The sequence below is a fragment of the Chiloscyllium punctatum genome, chromosome 25 (assembly GCF_047496795.1).
Source record: "Chiloscyllium punctatum isolate Juve2018m chromosome 25, sChiPun1.3, whole genome shotgun sequence".
In the NCBI taxonomy this organism is placed as follows: Eukaryota; Metazoa; Chordata; class Chondrichthyes; order Orectolobiformes; family Hemiscylliidae; genus Chiloscyllium; species Chiloscyllium punctatum.
The window spans coordinates 52,173,180-52,193,780 of NC_092763.1; the positions used below are offsets into that span (position 1 = coordinate 52,173,180).

Below are 20,601 nucleotides of genomic sequence, written 5' to 3' on the forward strand. Positions count from 1 at the left end.
TGACCATAGCATTAAAGAAAAAAGCATTGAAGAAAAAGCAATTCACACCATTTAGACATTCCAAAGTACATTACAGCCAATGGATCACTTTCTAAAGTGTAGGCATTATTGCTATCTATAGAAATGCAGTAGTCAGGTTGCATACACAAAAATCTTTACCCTTTTCTGGGAGTTTGGCTGAAGGATAAATTTTGCTCATGGCAAGTTCCCTGCTCTCATTTCAATAGCACCTGAGTGTCTTTTGATTGATTTAAACAGTCAATGGATGGAACCTGATAGGGCCTGAACAACATGGGCTACGAGGAGATTTGTAGCAGAATTTCATTAGAAGTCTGCAAGGCCTGGCGTGATGTTGGGGCAACCTACTGTGAATTCAACTTGCCACTTGCTCCAAAGGGACGTTGGACACTAATCATCAACATTTCAGGGTATGATCCATGAGCATGGCTACACTGATCCCATGTCGACAGATATTGGCACCCTGCATGTGTCAGTCTCCAGGAACCCTCATGGTACATCACTGATCCATTTACTGGACAATTCTGCATTTCAATGCTGCATCTGAGGTTGTACAGGCATTTACCATTGTAATACTGTAGCAAGGACACTGTTTGCTCATGGATTTGTATTCCTCCTCTCTAGCCATTGACCTGCAAGGTGAGACAATGTACATTGACTTCATTCCAGGTGCCCTTCCTTCATAATTTGACAGGGCAGCTTCAGCCAGAGAAGCTACACCCAGGACCCCAGATCTCTCCTCTCAGAACAATTCAGTGATGGTTGTGCATTCTACTTCCATCATTCCTGCCATCCTCAGTCCTTTGGGATTAAGCGAGGAGGGTGCTCCTGCCTCTGGGCAGAATGCACTCAGTATGTCTGGGTCTTCTAGACCCAAATATCCTTAGGGTAACCCAACCAAAACTCTAAGGTCGAAAGGAACCACTATAGGGGACGCTTCAACCACCCCAACTGAGAACCTTAGGGCTAAAACAAGATGTAGTGGGAAGGAAAGGAAGAAGACTTTTTGAGGGCAAATCGGTGGCCCAGATGAGACATCTCATTGTAAATACATTCTGACATCTGTAAATATATGTTCACCCTTCATCATCAGCTGTGGGAGTAAACGTCCATCCAGCTGCAAATACAAGAATGGAAGTACAGAAGCTGGATATTTTTAGCACTATACAATGTTGTATGATCCAAGATGTGAAGTGAGCAACTCCTTCGTCACATGCAGTCTATGGAACTTTGGAAGGCGATTGTTATTTTGGTAACAGGGGTGACAAGTTGCACTAGATCCACAGGGCCTGCTCCCCAGACAATAGGATTATGGAACCTGAACCCAGGATGCCCCAAATAGCGGTCTGACTGCATCTACATCCCTGGACAGATATCGGACTGCTGATCTTGACTTGTTGTACCAAGATCCCGTGACAGAAGGGAGTCTCCCTTGACTCTACTGATGATGTCTTCATAGACAGAATTATGGTCATTTGGTTAAAGTACATACAGTGTGTTTGCCACATAAGCAGCTACCACATGGTGCCATACAGCAAAATGTTCACTCCTTTGACTGATGACTGCTGACAAGTATGTAAACCTGCATGGCTTTTGTTCTGTCGTAAAAGGCAAGTTATGAAATACTGTGAGCTTTAAGCTCTGATAGGTAACTGCTGTCCAAGATGGATGGCCAGAGTAAGTAGTGAACTGGAGTCACCAGGTAACCTTATTGCCTTCTAGTTTCTATCCAGCATATAGGAGAATGGGAAAGCACATGCAAATGAGGTGAGATTAGATAATAATGAGATATTAATACATGCAAATAGATGAAAATAGGGCCTCTTGCTCCTCACTCCTGAGATTCTCGTGTCCGCATTCAGCATTTGGCTGGAGAATGGGACTTAATGCTCTTGACATGAAGAACCTTATTACTGCTTCTCTCAGCCTATTGTTTTTAGGCAATACCCACATTGTGCAGTGGCTGGGGAGATTCTGTCCTGTTATCCCAACAACTGATCATGTGTTTATGATTTAGAGCCTCGGACTAACAGTTTCAAATTTACCACTTTTATCCAACCATTGTTTATTTACTTTTTATTTACTACTATTAAATGTAGAGAGCATTACCAAGTAGCAGAATGCTTCACCGAGATTATAAACAAAATAAACATTTTTAGTCTGATCTTGGATGCATGTTTTTTTTAAACAAACGACTATTCTCTAAACTGGAGGTAATGACAGAATAGGTGTTTCATTTTCCTGTTTTGTTTTTATTTTATTGCTCATCAGGATGAAAAATGAGTGCTTCAGGGCAGATTGGATCCTGTCAGTCACTCCCATGGCAGCACCAAGTTAGCCTTAGTAGACATGATTTGGAGATATTGGTGTTGGACTCGGGTGTACAAAGTTAAAAATCACACAACACCAGGTTATAGTCCAACAGGTTTAATTGGAAGCACTAGCTTTCAGAGTGCCACTCCTTCATCAGGTGGTTGTGGAGTACACAATGGTAAGACACAGAATGTATAGCAAAAGTTTACAGTGTGATGTAACTGAAATTATACATTGAAAAATACCTTGATTGTTTGTTAAGTCTCTCATCTGTTAGAATGACCATGTTAGTTTCACTTCTTTCCTATGTAAATCACAAGACTTCTATTATAAGTTACATTCTCAAGTGAACTTTAACAATTGGTGTCAGCCCAGATAATGTATTGAAGGTGTGAGCACCCATGTGTGCTGCTGTCTGTGCCATAATGTTTAGACTGATACTAATCCAAAAAATTAATTAACAGAATGTTACATGGATTCATGCAGTTTTTGACCAAAGTACAATGTAACTCTGAAAGTACAAATTCACCCCACAAACTTATATGTGTATGTGTGTGTGTGTTTGTGTGTGTTTTGGGGCGGGGGTGGGGTTGTGAGTATCTGTGAGAGAGTGAGTGTAAAGGGGTATATATCTGTGAGACGGTGCATGTGTAAGTGTGGGAGTTTGTGTCTGTAGGAGCGTGTGTGTCTGTGGGAGTCTGTGTGTGTGTGTGTGTGTATAGTGCAATGGGGTCACCTGTAGTGTGCCATGAACCCAAGATCCCGGTTGAGGCCCTTCCTCTGGGTATTGAACTTGGCTATCAGCCTCTGCTCGGCCACTTTTCACTGCTACCTCTCCTGAGGTCCACCTTGGAGGATGGTCACCTGAAAGTCTGAGGTCGAATGTCCTGGACTTCTGAAGTGTTCTCCAACTGAGTACGAAGGCTGTTGTCGCCATGCTATCATTGTGGGAGATGCTGGTGTAGAGTGCTGAAACATCCATTGTGATGAGGAATGTTCCTGGTTTGACTGGTCCGTGGTTTCTGTAAGAAATCCGTAGTGTCACAACAGAACCTGGCAATCCCCTGTACAATGGGTTTCAAGATGCCTTCGGCATAGCCAGAAAGGTTCTCACACACCGTTTACACTCACACATCACACTGTAAACTTTTGCTATAAATTCTGTGTCTTAAAATCGTGTATTCCATTGCAGCAACAGCCTCAGTACTCAACCCCAACAACTGCCAATCTCCAAGCACTGTCCTACAACTCATCCACTTTATCCTCAATCGCAACGTCTTCACCTTTGACAATCAGTTCTTCATCCAGACACATGAAACAGCCATGGGGACCAAATTTTCACCCCAATATGCCAGCATTTTCATGCACAAATTTGAACAAGACATCTTCTCTACGCCGGACCTCTAACCAATACTATATACCAGGTACATTTACGACATTTTCTTCTTCTGGACCCACGGCAAGGAGTCACTGATAAAACTACACAGTGATATCAACAAGTTTCATCCCACCATCAAACTCACCATGGACTATTCTCTACTATCCGTCTCATTCTTGGACACATGCATCTCCATCAAGGATGGGCACCTCAGCACCTCACCAACCGCAAACCCATGGATAACCTCACAATGCTACACCTCTCCAGCTTCCACCCAAAACATATTAAAATAGCCATCCCCTATGGACAAGCCCATACACAAGATCTGTTCAGATGAGGAGGAACATGACAGGCACCTGGAAGTACTCAAGGATGCCCTAATAAGAACTGGGTATGATGCTCAACTCATTGACCGCCAGTTCCGAGGTGCCACGGCAAGGAACCATAATGACCTCGTCAGGAGACAGACACGTGCTGCAACGAAAGGGTACCCTTTGTAATCCAGTACTTCCCAGAGCTGAAAAACTATGCCATGTTCTTTGCAGCCTGCAACACATTATCAATGAAGATGAGAACCTCACCAAGACCTTCCCCACACCTCCACTGTTTGCCTTTTAAACAACGACCAAACCTCAAACAGATCATTGTTCGTAGCAAACTGCCTGGCTCTAAGGGCAACTCCATACAACCCTGTCACGGTAGATGCTGCAAGATGTGTCAGAGTGTGGACGTGGATACCACCATTATGCATGGGGACATCTCCCACCTTATACGTGGCAGGTAATCATGTGACTCAGCCAACGTTGTCTATCTCATACGCAGCAAGCAAGGATGTGCTGAGGCATGGTACATTGGTGAAACCGAGCAGAGGCTACAGCAATGGATGACTGGGCACTGCACATCAATCCCTCCCAGTCAGAGAACGTTTCATTGGTCCAGGACATTCGACTTCAGACCTTTGGGTGACCATCCTCCAAGGCAGATTTTGGGATAGGCAGCAGCAAAACGTGGCTGAGCAGAGGCTGACAGCCAAGTTCAGTACCCATAGGGAGGACCTCAACCGGGACCTTGGGTTCATGGCACACTACAGGTGACCCCATTGCATCATACACACACACAGACACTGCTACACACTCATGCACACACTCCTACAGACACACATGCACCCTCTCCCAAATATATACTCCCTTACACTCACTACACACATACACACTCTCTCACAGACACTCACAACAGCCCCCCCCCGCCCCCCCCCCCCCAACCACCAACACACATACACCCACACATGCACATATAAGTTTGTGGGGTGAATTTATACTTGCAGAGTTACATTGTACTTTGCTCAAAAACTGCAAGATTTGGTTAATTAATTTTTTAGATTAGTATCAGTCTAAACATTATGGCACAGACAGCAGCACACAGGGGTGCTAACACTTTCAATACATTATCTGGGCTGACACCTATTGTTAAAGTTCACTGAAGAATGTAACTTTTTTAAAAAGTCTTGTGATTTACATAGGAAAGAAGTGAAACTAACATGGCCATTCTAACAGATGAGAGACTTAACAAACAATCAAGGTATTTTTCAATGTATAATTTCAGTTACATCACACTGTAAACTCTTGCTATAAATTCTGTGTCTTACAATCATTTACTCCACTACCACCTGATGAAGGAGCAGCGCTCCGAAAGCTAATGCTTCCAATTAAACCTGTTGGACTATAACCTGGTGTTGTGTGGTTTTTGATTTAGTAGACATGAGGTTACATTTTCCCATTTCAACATGAGGCTTGAAGTTTATCGGGCAGATTTTCAAAATAGTGGGCTGAATTTGAATCCAGGATTCCATATTAGTGCATTATTGTCGGCCACTGATTGATAGCCCAGTCATATTCTTATTAGCGTGTATGGGTAAAATGGATGAGTACTGAGTGCTTACACGAGTGACAGGTTAGGGTTTAGTATAAGTAAATTGATGAACTAATCGGATCCTCCTGGTGGTTGAAATATATGTAAATATAATCTCATACAAGTGAGAAATGCCTTTGGTTTGTTTGTTGGGTAGAGTCAAACTCCAATGTTTGTTTGTTCCTTCATAGATTAGATTACTTACAGTGTGGAAACAGGTCCTTCGGCCCAACAAGTCCACACCGCCCCGCCGAAGCGCAACCCACCCATACCCCTACATCTACCCCTTACCTAACACTATAGGCAATTTAGCATGGCCAATCCACCTGACCTGCACATCTTTGGACTGTGGGAGGAAACCGGAGCACCCGGAGGAAACCCACGCAGACACGGGGAGAATGTGCAAACTCCACACAGTCAGTCGCCTGAGGCAGGAATCCTGGATTCATAATTTACTGTATAGTGACCATGCATGCATATAAATATTTCTTTTATGAATATAGTATATTTTGAAAGCAAAAAAAATGAGAAGATGCCATGTAAAGATGAATTCATTCACATTAACTACTTATTTGACTTCTAGTGTCATTACTGCTAGATCCTCAGGTCCAGACATCAATGGATTCCCTGAGCATCAGCTCCCATGGACTTCTGATGATGGCTGTTGAGTACCTCTTAACCTCCTGCATTATTATGGCATATCTCCTTCTGCTTGGCTTTCCCACAAACACCATTAATTCCATATCCATCATGTTGGAACCCTCTTTTCACCCTGATATTTAATCTTTCAACATTTAACTTTGATCAGTTTTATTCAAATGCAATGTCCCTTTAAGACACACACAGGCTGTCTGAATCATGTGGTATCTGCGCTACCACATTTAGCCTTTTGCTTCTTTTTTATTCACTTGTGGGGTGTAGGTGTCGCTGGCTGGCCAGCATTTATTGCCCCTCCTCGAGCATGGTATCAGCATAATGAAGAACCTACTTGGCCCCATGCAATAATCATGCAATTGAGACGGGTGTACAAAATTTATATTCTGTTCACTTCATTCAGAAATGATCCGCGCAGGTTATGAATCAAAACCGTAATGTATGAAAGCCAGGGCACACTGATTTCTAACCCTATCACTTTATAAGTATTTTAATTTTAAATTTTCTGACCATTTCACCTAATGTTTGCCAGAATCATTGGAGAACAGGCATATTTATTTTTGATGTATCCATTCTTCAATTGGTTTATCTCACATGAATCATTTCTTCATTTGCAAAATGCAGTTAGTTGTGCATCTCCATTGTTAACTTGAGTATCAATTACTTTAACCTTAAAGACAGCATAGAAGGGACGTGTAGCACAACACACAATTTATTTTAACAAATATTTTACAGATCTTTATATACAAATATTTACAATTGACGAACAGACAAGAAGATTCTGAATTAAGTTTTTCCCAATCTATTTCCCTTTCTAAACTGTGATTCGAGTCAAATCCCTTCGTTGTGAAAACTGAAACTTTTGGGGAGTCTCATAATTAGTTGTTTTGCCCAAGTAACCTGTTGATAATTGTATAATGTTTTCACCTGGGAAACAGGATCGCACCAAAATAATTACTCCCTCTCCACTCATGCACCACCTTCCAGCCCCCCAAAAATCAGAATCTTCTTTCAATCAAGGGGTGCAAAACAATGGGATTCTCCTTTTAAATAATCATGTAAAAGTTATGAAACATAACAATAGCATAATATATATAAGCTTAAAGAAGAATTCAATGCAAACTACTATTTCAATGAGATTTTGGGTTGCAAGTGCAAGATTTTGACAAAAACTCTTCACATAATTTTTGATCAACAGCTAGAATTGAGTTCTGAGTAGATTTATGGGGACACAGTGGAATCATTGAAAAAAACTGAATTTTGTTAGAAGATATTTCTGGTTTTTTTTCAAATTGATTAGCAGGGATGAATTAATAATTTCTCCAAGCTTATAGTTTCCAAGCCACATAATTCAAACACATTATTCGTACTGAAGGAGGTGCCCTATGTCGTCTTGTTGTTCGTATGTTTGGGAGCTCTTTCAAAACATTATTGATGTGATAGTTCAGTAGTTCATTTTTTGAAAGGAGATTAGAGTGTGAGACTGAAAGCTCTAGCTTTCAAATTACTGGCAATATATTTCTCCTTGAACAGCACATGTAACACTGTGACCTTTCCTCTCAAAGTACAGTGCACCTTTACATTTGGTTTTTGACTGACTCTAAGTAGGCTGACTTTTATTTTCCTGGCAGCTATTACCTATACAACTCTAGATACCTCTTGTTATTTATAGTGCAATTCCTGTTCACATGAAAATGCTATTAGGTAACTGTACTTATAGAATCTGGCAGACAAGTAGGGAGATTATGCTTCTGTCATACAGGGCACCGAGACCACATCTGAAATACTGTGCACAGTACCAGTCATCTTATTTAAGGAAAGATATAAATACAATGGAGGCTGTTCAGAGAAGGTTACCAGATGAATACCTGGAATGACCAGATTGTCTTATGAGGAACAGGTTGGACAGGCTAGGCTTGTATCCACTTGAATTCAGAAGACTAAGATACAATTTGTTTAAAGGTCTTGGGCTAAGTGTGGATGGAATGTTTCCTCTTAGGGAAGATTTTAGAACTGGCGTCACTTTTTAAAATGATAGGTCTCACATTTGAAACAAAGATTTCAGGTCAGAACTTTTCTCTCAAAGCATTGTGAATCCTGGAACTCTCGCCCTCAAAAGGTTGTGGGAGCAGAGTTTCTGAATATTTTTTAAGACAGAGGTAGGTAGATTTTTGTTAAGTAAGGGGCTGAAAGGTTATCAGGGTAATGGAAATGTGGATTTGAGGCTACAATAAGATCAACTGTGATCTTATTGAAAGGCAGAGCAGCTCAAGTTGCTGAAAGGCCTACGATTCCTAGTTCATAGGTATGTTCAGGTGAACGGAATGGAGTCATTTTAACCAAACAGGCCACATGAAAAATTGACGGGATTGGATCAGTCACTGTTTTTCTACCCTGCCTTATTTTATTTTTGATGAAAATAACCAATAGCTAAGCAGAGATTATGCAAATCCCTCTTGTGGTCAATCATCAAAGGCTTTCACTCTATTAATCATTGATAGTCAAGAAAGCAAACTCATTGCTACAATCAGCCCTTGCTCTTTCTATTTATGCTAATGAAGTATCCCTTGCCTATTTGCTTTGATTAACCCATTGGTTATAAAGTTGATGCTGTTAACATTGACCATCCATCATCCTATTTTCTTTCAGTTAGTTGGATTAAAATTAGGAAACTAAAATCAGGATAAAGCCATTCAGATTTTGCAGCCAGCTCTGCCATTCAATTAGGACATGCCTGATCTGTAACTCGATCTCATTTACATAACTCTGCTCCCCATGTCCCTTAATGGCCTTTGCCCAAAGAGTATGAAGATAAAAATAAATTTTAATAAAGGAAAGAAATGTTGATAGAGTTATTTCTCTTACAGAACATGTGGAATCTTCTAAATATTTACAGAATTTATAGCTTTCCAATTTTTTTGGAATGCTGCTAGAAGGTAGGAAGCTTCCACATGTCATTTGAGCAATTAAATAGAACAATTTAATTTTTTTTGTTTTCTTTCTATATGAAGATGCTCACTACCTTTGACAGTGACATGAGCTGTATGTTAGAAGTTAGCTTAACGTGGCAAAAGCCTAGTGCAGATCTGTATCCCAAGAGTTCATGCATTCTGGGTAATGGACCTCAAGTGATACCTTTGAAAAAGTGAATGAAAATTAACATCAAATGGCATCATTACTTTTATTTACATGGAACAGATGTAGGTGATGTGACTCGTGACTTAGCAGAACTGTAGAATGTAATATTAAATAGCATTCTATCATGTTTAGCACCAAAATCAACTGCTCAACTGCTTCTCTGCCTTCTACACTAGAACATGGCTAAGAAATAAGAAGAAATTAAACAAAAGTCACTGAAATGCTTCTGTTGTCCAGTAGTAAGGTTCAGCTGAATGCCCCAAATATGAACAACTGGACCTGGAGGTGAATGGGCCAGGTAATCACATAATTTGTCATAAGAAAAAACACACATCTTTGGCTTTCTATCTCTTTTGAGTTTATGATATAATATAAATACCAGATTTATTTATATATAATCAAGACCAAGAAAGGAGTTGGAAATATTTTGGTTGTAATCATTGCTGCTACAATATTCCATCCTCAACAGAAATTGCACTGTGCAGTTATAACCACAGGTTAAAACCTTTGGAATTTAAAAGACTGAGAGGAGGCCTTATTGAAACATAAGATATTTAAAGTTCTTGACAGGGTATATGCTGAGGGATAAAAACACAAAGTGCTGGAGAAACTCAGCACATGTGGAGAGAAAAATAAAGTTAAGGTTTTGAGTTGTGAACCTTCTTGAGAATGGAGTTTCTCCCAGACTCTGTTTTTGTTTCAGATCTCCAGAATCCACAGTTCTTTGTTTTATTTTGAATTCTGAGAGCTTGATTTCCACTTGTGTGAGGATCATGATCTCATTGATTGATGGAGAAGATTCAATGGGTTCGATAGCCTAATACTGCTCCTATGTCTAATGTTCCAACAGAGAAATTTAATCTGAATGTATACGTGCATTTTCAACATCTTAGAGAGTATTGGTTACAATAATTTTTTGTACGTAAGTTATCAAAACTGCCTAGTGTTTTTGACTACAATCTCTTTTCAATGACCTTGGGTGTAAGACCATTGTTCAAAGTAGCATTAACCTTTCAAAATTAATATGTCTCAGCTTTTATTCCTTTTCAGTGCTGAGTTAGCAGATTTCATTTAGAACAGTGCATATGATATTCTAATTAGTCTTTATTGCTAAGTGATGAAAATCAGTATTGGCCTTTGGAATTGGTCACTCCCCACTGGATCCAGTGAATATGTATGAACCGTAGGTGAGAATAGAATAAGCTGCAGCTATGATGTTAACCTCCACCTGCATTAGCTCAAACAGCACATGAAGAATAATAACTGGGTTGAACCTCACTGAGAGTCAATGCCTTCAAAGGAAAAAGAAAACCGATGGCTGAATCCAGCTACAGTCCTCAATCTTTATTCACCTATACTACGCGAAAAAAATCAAGAGTTCCACAGGAGAGCGATGGTGTCAGAGAAAAAATAGCAAAGGTTATTATCTCACAAATTAATTTGGAGATCCCATTTATTACCACAAGATGACCTTTTCAGACTTTTCAATGTTTGCAAAAGCCATAAACCACGCCTACATGTGTCAATGTTTTCTTTTGGGCTTGTAAACAGGATTTGCTTATAGCAAAAAGTAAAACATTGTGCAGAATAGTTTTCAGTTTCTATTTCACGAGAGGGGAATGTTTGATTCCATTGAGTAGAACCAGGTTTAGGCTGAGCTAAGATGGGGTCAAATCTACTTATTCTATTCGCCCATAAAATTCCTGAAAAATTGCAAATAGTTGCTGATATTTTGATAAAAGGAATAAACTGGCCCAGTTTTAACTCTGTGCAAGTAAATGCAGTTTGAGTGAGGTAAAGTCTCACACAATACTGCAACAGGTCTGTCAGCATATTGAAGAGGTTATGTTTGTACGTAGGCTCTTCATTTATTCTTACAAAGGGACTCTATCTTCTTGTCTCTTCTGGTAATGTTGGACATGGTGTTTACTTGTTTGACAATTTCTGTTTTTTTAATGTATATTTTTAGTATTTGTTTTATTAGCATTGACATCCTATTCCTGAGTTAAAATAAAAATCTGTTTTTTTTTCTTGTTTGTCACAGAATAAACGCTTCTATGTAATTTGAAAAAAAGCTACCTGATAAACTAGTGCAATAAATGTAATAATAATTCCAACATAAATAGGAATCTTAGAATGAGGCAGAAACTTCTGTTCTATTAGAAACTGAAGATAATTTGAACATATATCATTTGGACTTGTAGAACTGTCCAGCAGTTCTATTTTAGCTTTCCAAAACCACTTTTATTCTGATTTCATAGGGATTTGTCTTTTGCTTCTCTTAGGCAACAAGCAAAAATCAAAACTTGTAAAAAAGATATAAATCTTAAACCTATAAATGATTGCTATCCAACCAAAGGACAAAATCAGTTTACGTATCATTGTGTTTGGTGCCCTTTGGTAGGTAAAATTACCACATTAAAATACCAACCTTACTAGTTATACCCTGCCTGCTGATTGCAGGCTCAGAATTTTTCCTAATAGTTTAAAACCTCAACACTGTCTTCATAAAGCTCACCTGCACTTCTGAACACAGGAAAATTTGATGCTTGACATTGTTACACTTCACCTCCAAGATTTCTCTCACTGTCATTGCAATCAACACAATTACTGAAATGTTACCCTTGATTTTATATCTTGTTGCTCTCTCAGCAAATATTGTTGAACACCGTTTCTGATTTCACTGTATTTCCACTTCATTGAAATCAGGGCACACTGGAGTCACCTGCTATGTTGTTGTGGTTCTGTTCGCCGAGCTGGGAATTTGTCTTGCAAACGTTTCGTCCCCTGTCTAGGTGACATCCTCAGTGCTTGGGAGCCTCCTGTGAAGCGCTTCTGTGCTGTTTCCTCCGGCAGAAGCGCTTCACAGGAGGCTCCCAAGCACTGAGGATGTCACCTAGACAGGGGACGAAACGTCTGCAACACAAATTCCCAGCTCGGTGAACAGAACCACAACAACGACCACCCAAGCTACAAATCTTCTCCCAAACTTTGATCACCTGCTATTTCAAAATGATGAAATCTTTTAAGCCCTTTTTTTTCTCTTTTAATCAATCGACTTTTAAAATCCAAGCTGGGTGCCATAGAAATTATTCTCTTTCCTTTCCTCTTTCCTTTTTTCTTAATCTAAGAGCTTAGATTTTGTGACATAGCAGGCAGTGTATCTACTTCTGAGCCAGGAGCTCTGGGTTCATCTCCTAGTCCAGGACTTGATGGCTAAAGTTTGTAATGCAGTCAAAGAGGTTTAACATCAATGTGTAAATTCTTAAAATATAAGCCAATCGCAGCTGGTAAAAAAGGGGGCAAGATTTCTGCTTCATTATGTGATAGAGGGAAATGCAAAGCCTCTACCATCACCATAATTTCCTCCAGGCTACAATGTGCATGTATAAGTGCACATTGCCATAGCAACTCAGACTGTTGCAGTGGCCAGTGTGGCTCAGATGGTCTGGATCAGATTGGGACCAACAGTACAGGGTTCAATGCCTGACCTGCCTGGGGTAGATTCAGCACCAGCCTCCTTGTCCCATTTGTGTTGGAGAACATGCTGCTATGGATTGGACCTGCCTTTGGGTACAGAATAGAAGAAGATCTGCATTTTGACCTTTCACAGCAGACTTGCTATATGAAAATGAGATATACACCAGCAGTTCATAAAACCATTTGGTATTCTTCTGAATTCTAGATGACACAGTTCTGAACAAATTGCTGTTAAAATATAAACCAAAAATAGCTCAGAATAATCTAATGCAGTGGCATCATTATTAGAAATATAACATTCTTTGTCTCCCTGTTGGAGGCAGCAATTTGGAAGCCGCCTATTTTCACTGTGTGTTCACTTCTTAATATAAAAAATTAACTCACTCCTTCAATTAGGTATTTCTCGAACCATATTCATCCAGTTTGCATCTTAATCCATTGTAAGGTATGGTTCATAAAAATTGTCATTTTAAAGTTTTTGACAGGGTACAAGATTGTCGTACATCAGTCCACTCTTGTTTAGTGTTCTGTAAAGCTTGGGTCTTCTGTTCATCTACCTGGACGTAGTCTACCCTCTCTTCCAGCATTGATGAAAGGAATGGCTTCTGTGTATAAGACCAAAAACATCTACTAAATGCTAAGCAAGATGAGTCATCTCTTTAATTGATAATAATTCTCACTCCTCTCTCTTATGCATTTACACTTGCAAACTTCTTTTTACTTCACTGGATGGAATCATACCCTTTTTTTGGTTTGCTGGGTGTCATGTTGAGCTTCGTAGAGTGAATCTCACTGTGATACTCAGAAGATTTTCTTTTTGTGTCTTACTAATCTCGTCACTTTAATCACACCCTATCTCCCCACGATCTTGCCAGACAACATTTCCGGAAAGAGCCTGCCACTCTCTGGAAATCACAGAATTGACTGACATCTCTGGCACCACCACTTTATTTAAAAGGCTGCTGTCAACCTGGACAAGCACTGAGCAGGTCTGAGCTGCCCTTCAAAGTGTGTGACATTTACTCCAACACGGTAGACAGGAGGAAATCCTTGCCCTGCTTTGTGGGCATAGTCTTGGACAATCCTGCTGGATAAAGTGGTGCAGGAGCAGGAGTGGAGACCAAGACACCAGACCTTGCCAGCCTGGTTCGAGTTTGCCACCCAAGTTGAAGCAGTATCAGCCACCTGGAGGAATGCCCAGCACTGTGGGAAGATGGTAAACGTCCTTCATCAGCTCGCCAGTATTTAGAGCGACCATTTCCTTTAAATACCTTACAATCAATCTCTGCCACTTCCCACCAAAGCTCATATTCTCCAAATCTAACTGAAGCATGCAACATCTTCTCCATTCACTCACTCTCACCCACTCCAATCTGTGACACCACTAACCCCGTATCCATCTACATTACCTACACACTTGCTCGAGAAACCTCCCAGCTGCTGCCGACGTAATAATAGCGCATCTACTTGTATCCTTCACAAATACCTGCCTTGGTCTCATTGCGGGAGCAAAACAGACCCGATAGGGCAGAAATAGGCATGATAGGTACCGTGTTGCCTGTCATTCAGCTCTTCATCTCTTATAAACAGAGGATCCTGACTCTGGCCATCCCAGCAGGGCTTTGACTGGTATCAGAGATTGCCCTTGTATGACTGTGCCAGAATCCCCTATTCCTCTTGTCTGAACTGAGGTCTGCTGACAACTAGAGCAAGCTTCTTGGCTTTGTGTCTGTGCTAAATGGCATGGCAAGGGATAGTAATATGAACCAAGTATCTCTGGCTGAGGGAGCAAAGCACAAAATAGCAAAGCAAGGAAGAGATGCTGTGAGCATCCAGGTAGACTCAGAGTAAATGAACACTACGGCAGTGAATGAACAGCCCAGATATGAAGCCTGACCCAGTCCATAAGCTGGGTGTGTCCCCCTGAGCACACAGTCCTTGTTGCAGCATTACTCAAAAGTTGCCAGTTCAGCCCAAAGTGCAGCATTGCTGTGCAGAAGGATTCTGTAAGTAGATCGGAGATGTGCCATGAGGGTTCTAAGTGACATGTTGGATGCCAATGCCCAGGTATGTGAGGTGGTTATGATTGGTCCCCATGGAGTGTGCCTGAGATGTTGGTGGCTGGTGTCCAACATGGCCATCTTTTGGAGCAAGTGATGAGTTGCTGCCAAGCTTGGTTTCTATGTCAACTTTTCCTGAGGAATAATTTGTTTGGTGAGTTTGATAAGATTACAGCTGTGGTGACTTGGGCTGTTTACAAGCAACACCGAACATCAATTGGGAACACACTACTCCCTGGTGAGAATCTCTCCACACTATTTTCACCAAAGTGGGAAAGACGAGGTGATCTCAACATTGGAATGACCATCTCACCTAATTCGACTACTCATCTCACCATAGCCCAAACCATACAGAGCCTGGTATGACTCCATCCACTGTCTTTTTTACACTCTTGCACATGTCCTCTCATGTTATTACTTTCTTTTGAACAACCCCCACACCAACACCTTCACAATCCTATATTCTCATATATTTTCAAAATATTTGTCTCATACCTTTCTTGTTTGTAATATTATTGAAGATGATTCTGAGAATTTTGCAATAAGAGATATGACATAGTTAGTTGTGCTATTATTTCATAAGAACATGTCCAGATTTGTATTTTGAGTTAGTTATAATTTCCACCTATATCTCAAATGGTCAACTGATATGTATTAATGTAAGCCAATAAAGCAAAATCTGGAGAACATACCTTCTGAACAGGAGAGGGAGATGTTGCATTGAAGTCTAAGGCTAGATAGTCCAAGTTCAAAGTTCGGGGCCAGTGACTGCTGCCATAACCATTATACACAGAGCTAGAGCGTTCCTGTGGATAAAGATATGAATGAATCAAAATGAAGGATTAAAGCATGTCACAAAAATTTTCAGATCACTTAGAAATGAAATACTGCAAACGCTGAAGTCTGAAATAAAAACAGAGAATGCTGGAAGTACTCAGCACATCAGCCAGTATCTGTGGAGAGAGAAACAGAATTAACGTTTCAAGTCAACTAAATTTATTAATTTGGATGTGGGTTTATTAATGTATTAGATTCTATGAAGTCAATTTATTAGAACTTGAAAAATTAGAAATGTCAGTGATATTGAAAACAAATATTGATTGATAATACTCCTGTGAAGTCTATTAATGACATTTTACAACTTCAATAGTGTCATTGTTGATTTTTTGCTTTGAATCTAGTATGAAGGCATGTTGAGGAAGGAGGGATGGAAATCATAAAAAGGAAGGTCTGTGGTAAGGTACAAGGCAGGAGAGATTAAATGTAAAAGAGATAAAGGTGCACGGCAAAATGAAGTGGTATTACAACAAGGGAAGAAACAAAAATATCATAACTGGGGTGTAAATGGCAGCAGCAGAAGAAAATATTAATACATGCTGCTCAAAATAAATGAACCACTTGTTATCAACTGAAGTCATTGAATTCAAATATTGAGTCAGCAAAGTGCCTAACAGATGAGGTGCTGACGATTGGATCAATGCAGAATATCCAGGACAAAGAGATCAAAATTAAGTTGCAATAGAGATTCAACATGACAAGTCACTGGAAGTACAGGATCCTACTTAAGGACTGAAAGGAGGTGTTCAGCAAAATGGTCACCAAATCCACATTTGCTTTCCCCACTGCTGCAAAGAGCAACAAATTAACTATAATTATCCGAATAAATCGATGTCACTTGAAAGGAGTGTTTAGGTGATGAGAGGAATGAATTAGGGTAAATGTTGCAATTCTTATGCTTCGATGGAAATGTGTAGTGGTATGTGGAGCAAGCATTGGGAGTGAGTCAAGATGGAATGGCATTTCATAAATAGAACAATCCATTCTAAGGGCTAGATGGGAAGTGGAGGTAAAGAAACATTTGATGGTGAGATGTTGTTTGGGATGGTAGAAGTGGGAGAAGGTGGACAAGGGCCATTTCAATGACTGTGGAGAAAAATCATGGCTGACGAAAGAAATATGAACACAGATGTGAAAGATAACTATCAGAACAGCAGCAGCATATTGGAAAATGGTATGGAGTCCTCATAAAGTGAGAGAAAAGTGCAGTCAAATTGAGAATGTTAGGGCAAGGAAACTGGAAACAGGTAAAGTATCAGAAGTATCAGCAGAGTCACAGATGTAGGTCAGAAAACATCGACAAGAAGAATTGAGATTGGAAGAACACAGGTGGAGCAAAGCATAATAATTGGTCTATTATGACACTCCTGTTTGTGAGTCTTTGCAAAGAGGTAGAATTAGACTGTGCAGGGCTGCAAAGCTATGAGGTTAGATGCCTTGGAAGGGGATATATCATTAGGGCAGATGAGGTCAGCAATGAAACTACAAGCATTGACTTGATATTCAGTCATGTGGTTGTAGTTCTAGGTTAGAGAGGAGAAGGCAATGGAAGTTAGTGTTTAGTCTCTACAAAATAGAAGCTCATTTAATACAAAAAAACCCAACAGCATCACTTTTTTTGGCAATGCTTAATAACAATTTCAGGGTTAAACAGACATCTATTTACAGAGACCCTCTGATTAAATTAATGAAGTATTTTTGAAGTTTTTTTAGTGATCTTGGTTAGACCAGAGGGAATGCCCTTCTGAAAAGTCAGAGGTAGGGAAGTTGGATTGAGGGGAGTAGAGGAATACAGGTAGCTGATATAACACAGGAGTTTCCTGGCAAAAGTTTCTCGATCAGGTCAAAGCTGAAAAGTTCATTCAATCATGTATTGTAACTTTCAAGAGTACAATAATATACGTCTCTAATTGTATTCTAATTGGATCGGCGTCATAAGATCATTACAGATTCATAGCAAGCAGCTGAATAATAATGAACTAGAAATGCAGAATTGTAACTATCATTTTAAAAGGTGTAGTTTTGAAGAATTTCACACCATTTGTAAAACAAACACTTGAGACTGCAAAAGAATCTTTATGAATCTGTGCATGAAGGGTACTGCCAGGATTTATTCAAAAGAATCCCAAGAACAGTTTTCTTCTTAAGAATGAAAGAAAAGTTAATTAAACTAAACAAACCTCTGAGTTGTTTTTTAATGAATCCATTTTACATATATCTAAAACACCTCTCAATTTAAAAACAGATCCATTGTTTTCCCTTCTTCTTTGTTTCCTAGTATTTAGCTAGTGATATATGTAAGGTGCATCACTGTGCTGAATGATTCAATCACTGACTACTGATTTCTGTCATTATACCTGTAGCCAATTGGGCTGTGTATTATTACTGTGGTTAGATTTCATTCCCTTAGCTATATTGTTCCTATCTGAACATTATTACAAGATGAAATGGCAAGGGATTTGGGGTGGGACACGGTTTAAGTATAATAATGCCACAATAAGGACAAAATAAAAGCAAAATACTGCAGATGCTGGAAATCTGAAGTAAAAACAAAAAAGTGCTGGAGAAGGTCTGGCAGCATTGGTAGAAAGAAAAAGAGAGTTGCAAAGAAGACTTAGACTGAACTCGAAGTGTTAACTTTGTTTCTCTCTTTATTGATGCTGCTAGATCTGCTGAATTTTATAGTATTTTGTTTTTATTGAAAAAAGGATTAATTTGGAGGCAAAACATTTATTGCTCGAGGGATTAGTGAAAACATTTGATTCACCTTTGGGCTTTATTCATTTCTGAAGATTCAGCATGCTAAATAAAACAAGAGTCAGGCCTTTTGTGTCTATTAATTTTTATATACAAATATGGAGCTTTCTGTGTCATTCAGAACCTTTTCCAAAATTCCAGCTGTAAGTGTTAGAGATTATCCCGTATATTACCAAAAGAAATCTTCTGCCTCATTGGCACACTACTCAACAAGTAATAGACAACATTTGCATGTATGATTATTTTTACCATTGCAGTATAATTTTCCTCATACTCTCCATCAAGGGTGTTGTAAAAGCTCCTGGCTGAAGTACATTGACTCTCTGGTGTGATGCAGTTGGCTGTACTCCACCTGCTTAAAAAAGGAAAAACATGCAGCTGAAGATCTCAGTGCACAAACAACACTGAAGAATTATATACAGCTAGACAAATGCTGACCTTTAACCATGCTAACCTATTCAACTTGTTCCACCATTCAATTAGGTCAGTTATTCTGTACCTGAACTCCCACCCCTCCAATCGCCACGAGGACAGAACCCCACTGGCCCTCACCTACCACCCCACCAACCTCCAGATACGTCGTATCATCCTTCGTCATTTCCGCCACCTCCAAACAGACCCCACCACCAAGGATATATTTCCCTCCCACCCCTATCAGGGTTCTGGAAAGACCACTTCCTACATGACTCCCTTGTCAGATCTACACCCCCACCAACCCAACTTCCACTCCCGGCACCTTCCCCTGCAACCGCAAGAAATGCAAAACTTGCGCCCACACCTCCCCCCTCACTTCCCTCCAAGGCCCCAAGGGATCCTTCCATATCCGTCAGAAATTCACCAGCACCTCCACACACATCATTTACTGCATCCACTGCACCCAGTGTAGCCTCCGAAACATTGGGAAGACAGGCCACCTACTTGCGGAACGTTTCAGAGAACACCTCTGGGACACCCGCACCAATCAACCCAACCGCCCCGTGGCTGAACACTTTAACTCCCCCTCCCACTCCGCCAAGGACATGCAGGTCCTTGGCCTCCTCCATCGCCAGACCATAGCAACACGATGCCTGGAAGAAGAGCGCTTCATCTTCCGCCTAGGAACCCTCCAACCACAAGGGATGAACTCAGATTTCTCCAGCTTTCTCATTTCCCCTCCCCCCACCTTTTCTCAGCCCCAACCCTCAGACTCAGCAACGCCTTCTTCACCTGCAATCTTCTTCCCGATCTCTCCGCCCCCACCCCCTCTCCGGCCTATCACCCTCACCTTGATCTCCCTCCACCTATCGTATTCCCAACGCCCCTCCCCCAAGTCCCTCCTTCCTACTTTTTATCTTAGCCTGCTTGGCACACCCTCCTCATTCCTGAAGAAGGGCTTATGCCCGAAACGTCGATTCTCCTGCTCCTTTGATGCTGCCTGACCTGCTGCGCTTTTCCAGCAACACATTTTTAAGCCCTGAACTCCATTTACCCATATTTTACTCGGATCCCATGATACCCTTACTGAAACAGGTCATCTAAAATTTTGAATAAGAATCTTTTAAGTAAAAACATCGAAGAAAAATACAGTAAAATAATTGGCTAATTAATTGCCAAATGTAAAATTATGATTTTCAGTTCTGTTCCAAAAGTAGTGAGAAGAGATTTAGAGGGATTACATTCATGCCTGAGCACCAAAATTAGCCATTAAATTAATTAGACATAACAGCCTAATCTGTGAGGGTGTCATCCACTGTGCAGCTGAGCTACACATATCAATCTATTTCTAATCTGCAGTGGGTTAGCTCATCTCAGCTGTTTAAGTATCACGATTGGTTCTTGTATCCCACTATCTGATGTTCACTGAATGCTCTCTAAAACGTACAAGTAAATTTTCAGTATCATTCAGATTGTGATATTGTGTGTTAGCTTCCCTGGCAAAATGTGCTAATACCACTGAATTTCTGGCTCACAAATGATAAATGACTACTTAGTCAGACAGCAGAAGCTTGCCTGTTCTTGAAATACTGCTGTAACCAGGCTTAGCATTCCTTAAATTAGAGGTGAAAAGAAATGTGGAAA

The 20,601-nt window shown here is 40.3% G+C and overlaps 1 protein-coding gene across 2 annotated transcripts in view; it reads right to left on the reverse strand.

Moving 5' to 3' along the window:
- Positions 1-12,271: 12,271 nt before the first annotated feature.
- gab3 (GRB2 associated binding protein 3) overlaps positions 12,272-20,601 on the reverse strand; it is a 135,290-nt gene continuing 126,960 nt past the window's right edge. The window contains exons 8-10 of one of the 2 annotated variants that reach the window (XM_072595285.1): positions 18,793-18,895; positions 15,642-15,755; positions 12,272-13,494 (exon numbers count right to left, since the gene is read on the reverse strand). In XM_072595285.1, coding sequence (XP_072451386.1) covers positions 13,354-13,494; positions 15,642-15,755; positions 18,793-18,895 — 358 coding nt within the window. In that variant the 3' untranslated portion in view covers positions 12,272-13,353. Of the gene's footprint in view, positions 13,495-15,641; positions 15,756-18,792; positions 18,899-20,601 lie in introns of both variants that reach the window. The other variant, XM_072595284.1, reaches the window with a different exon arrangement.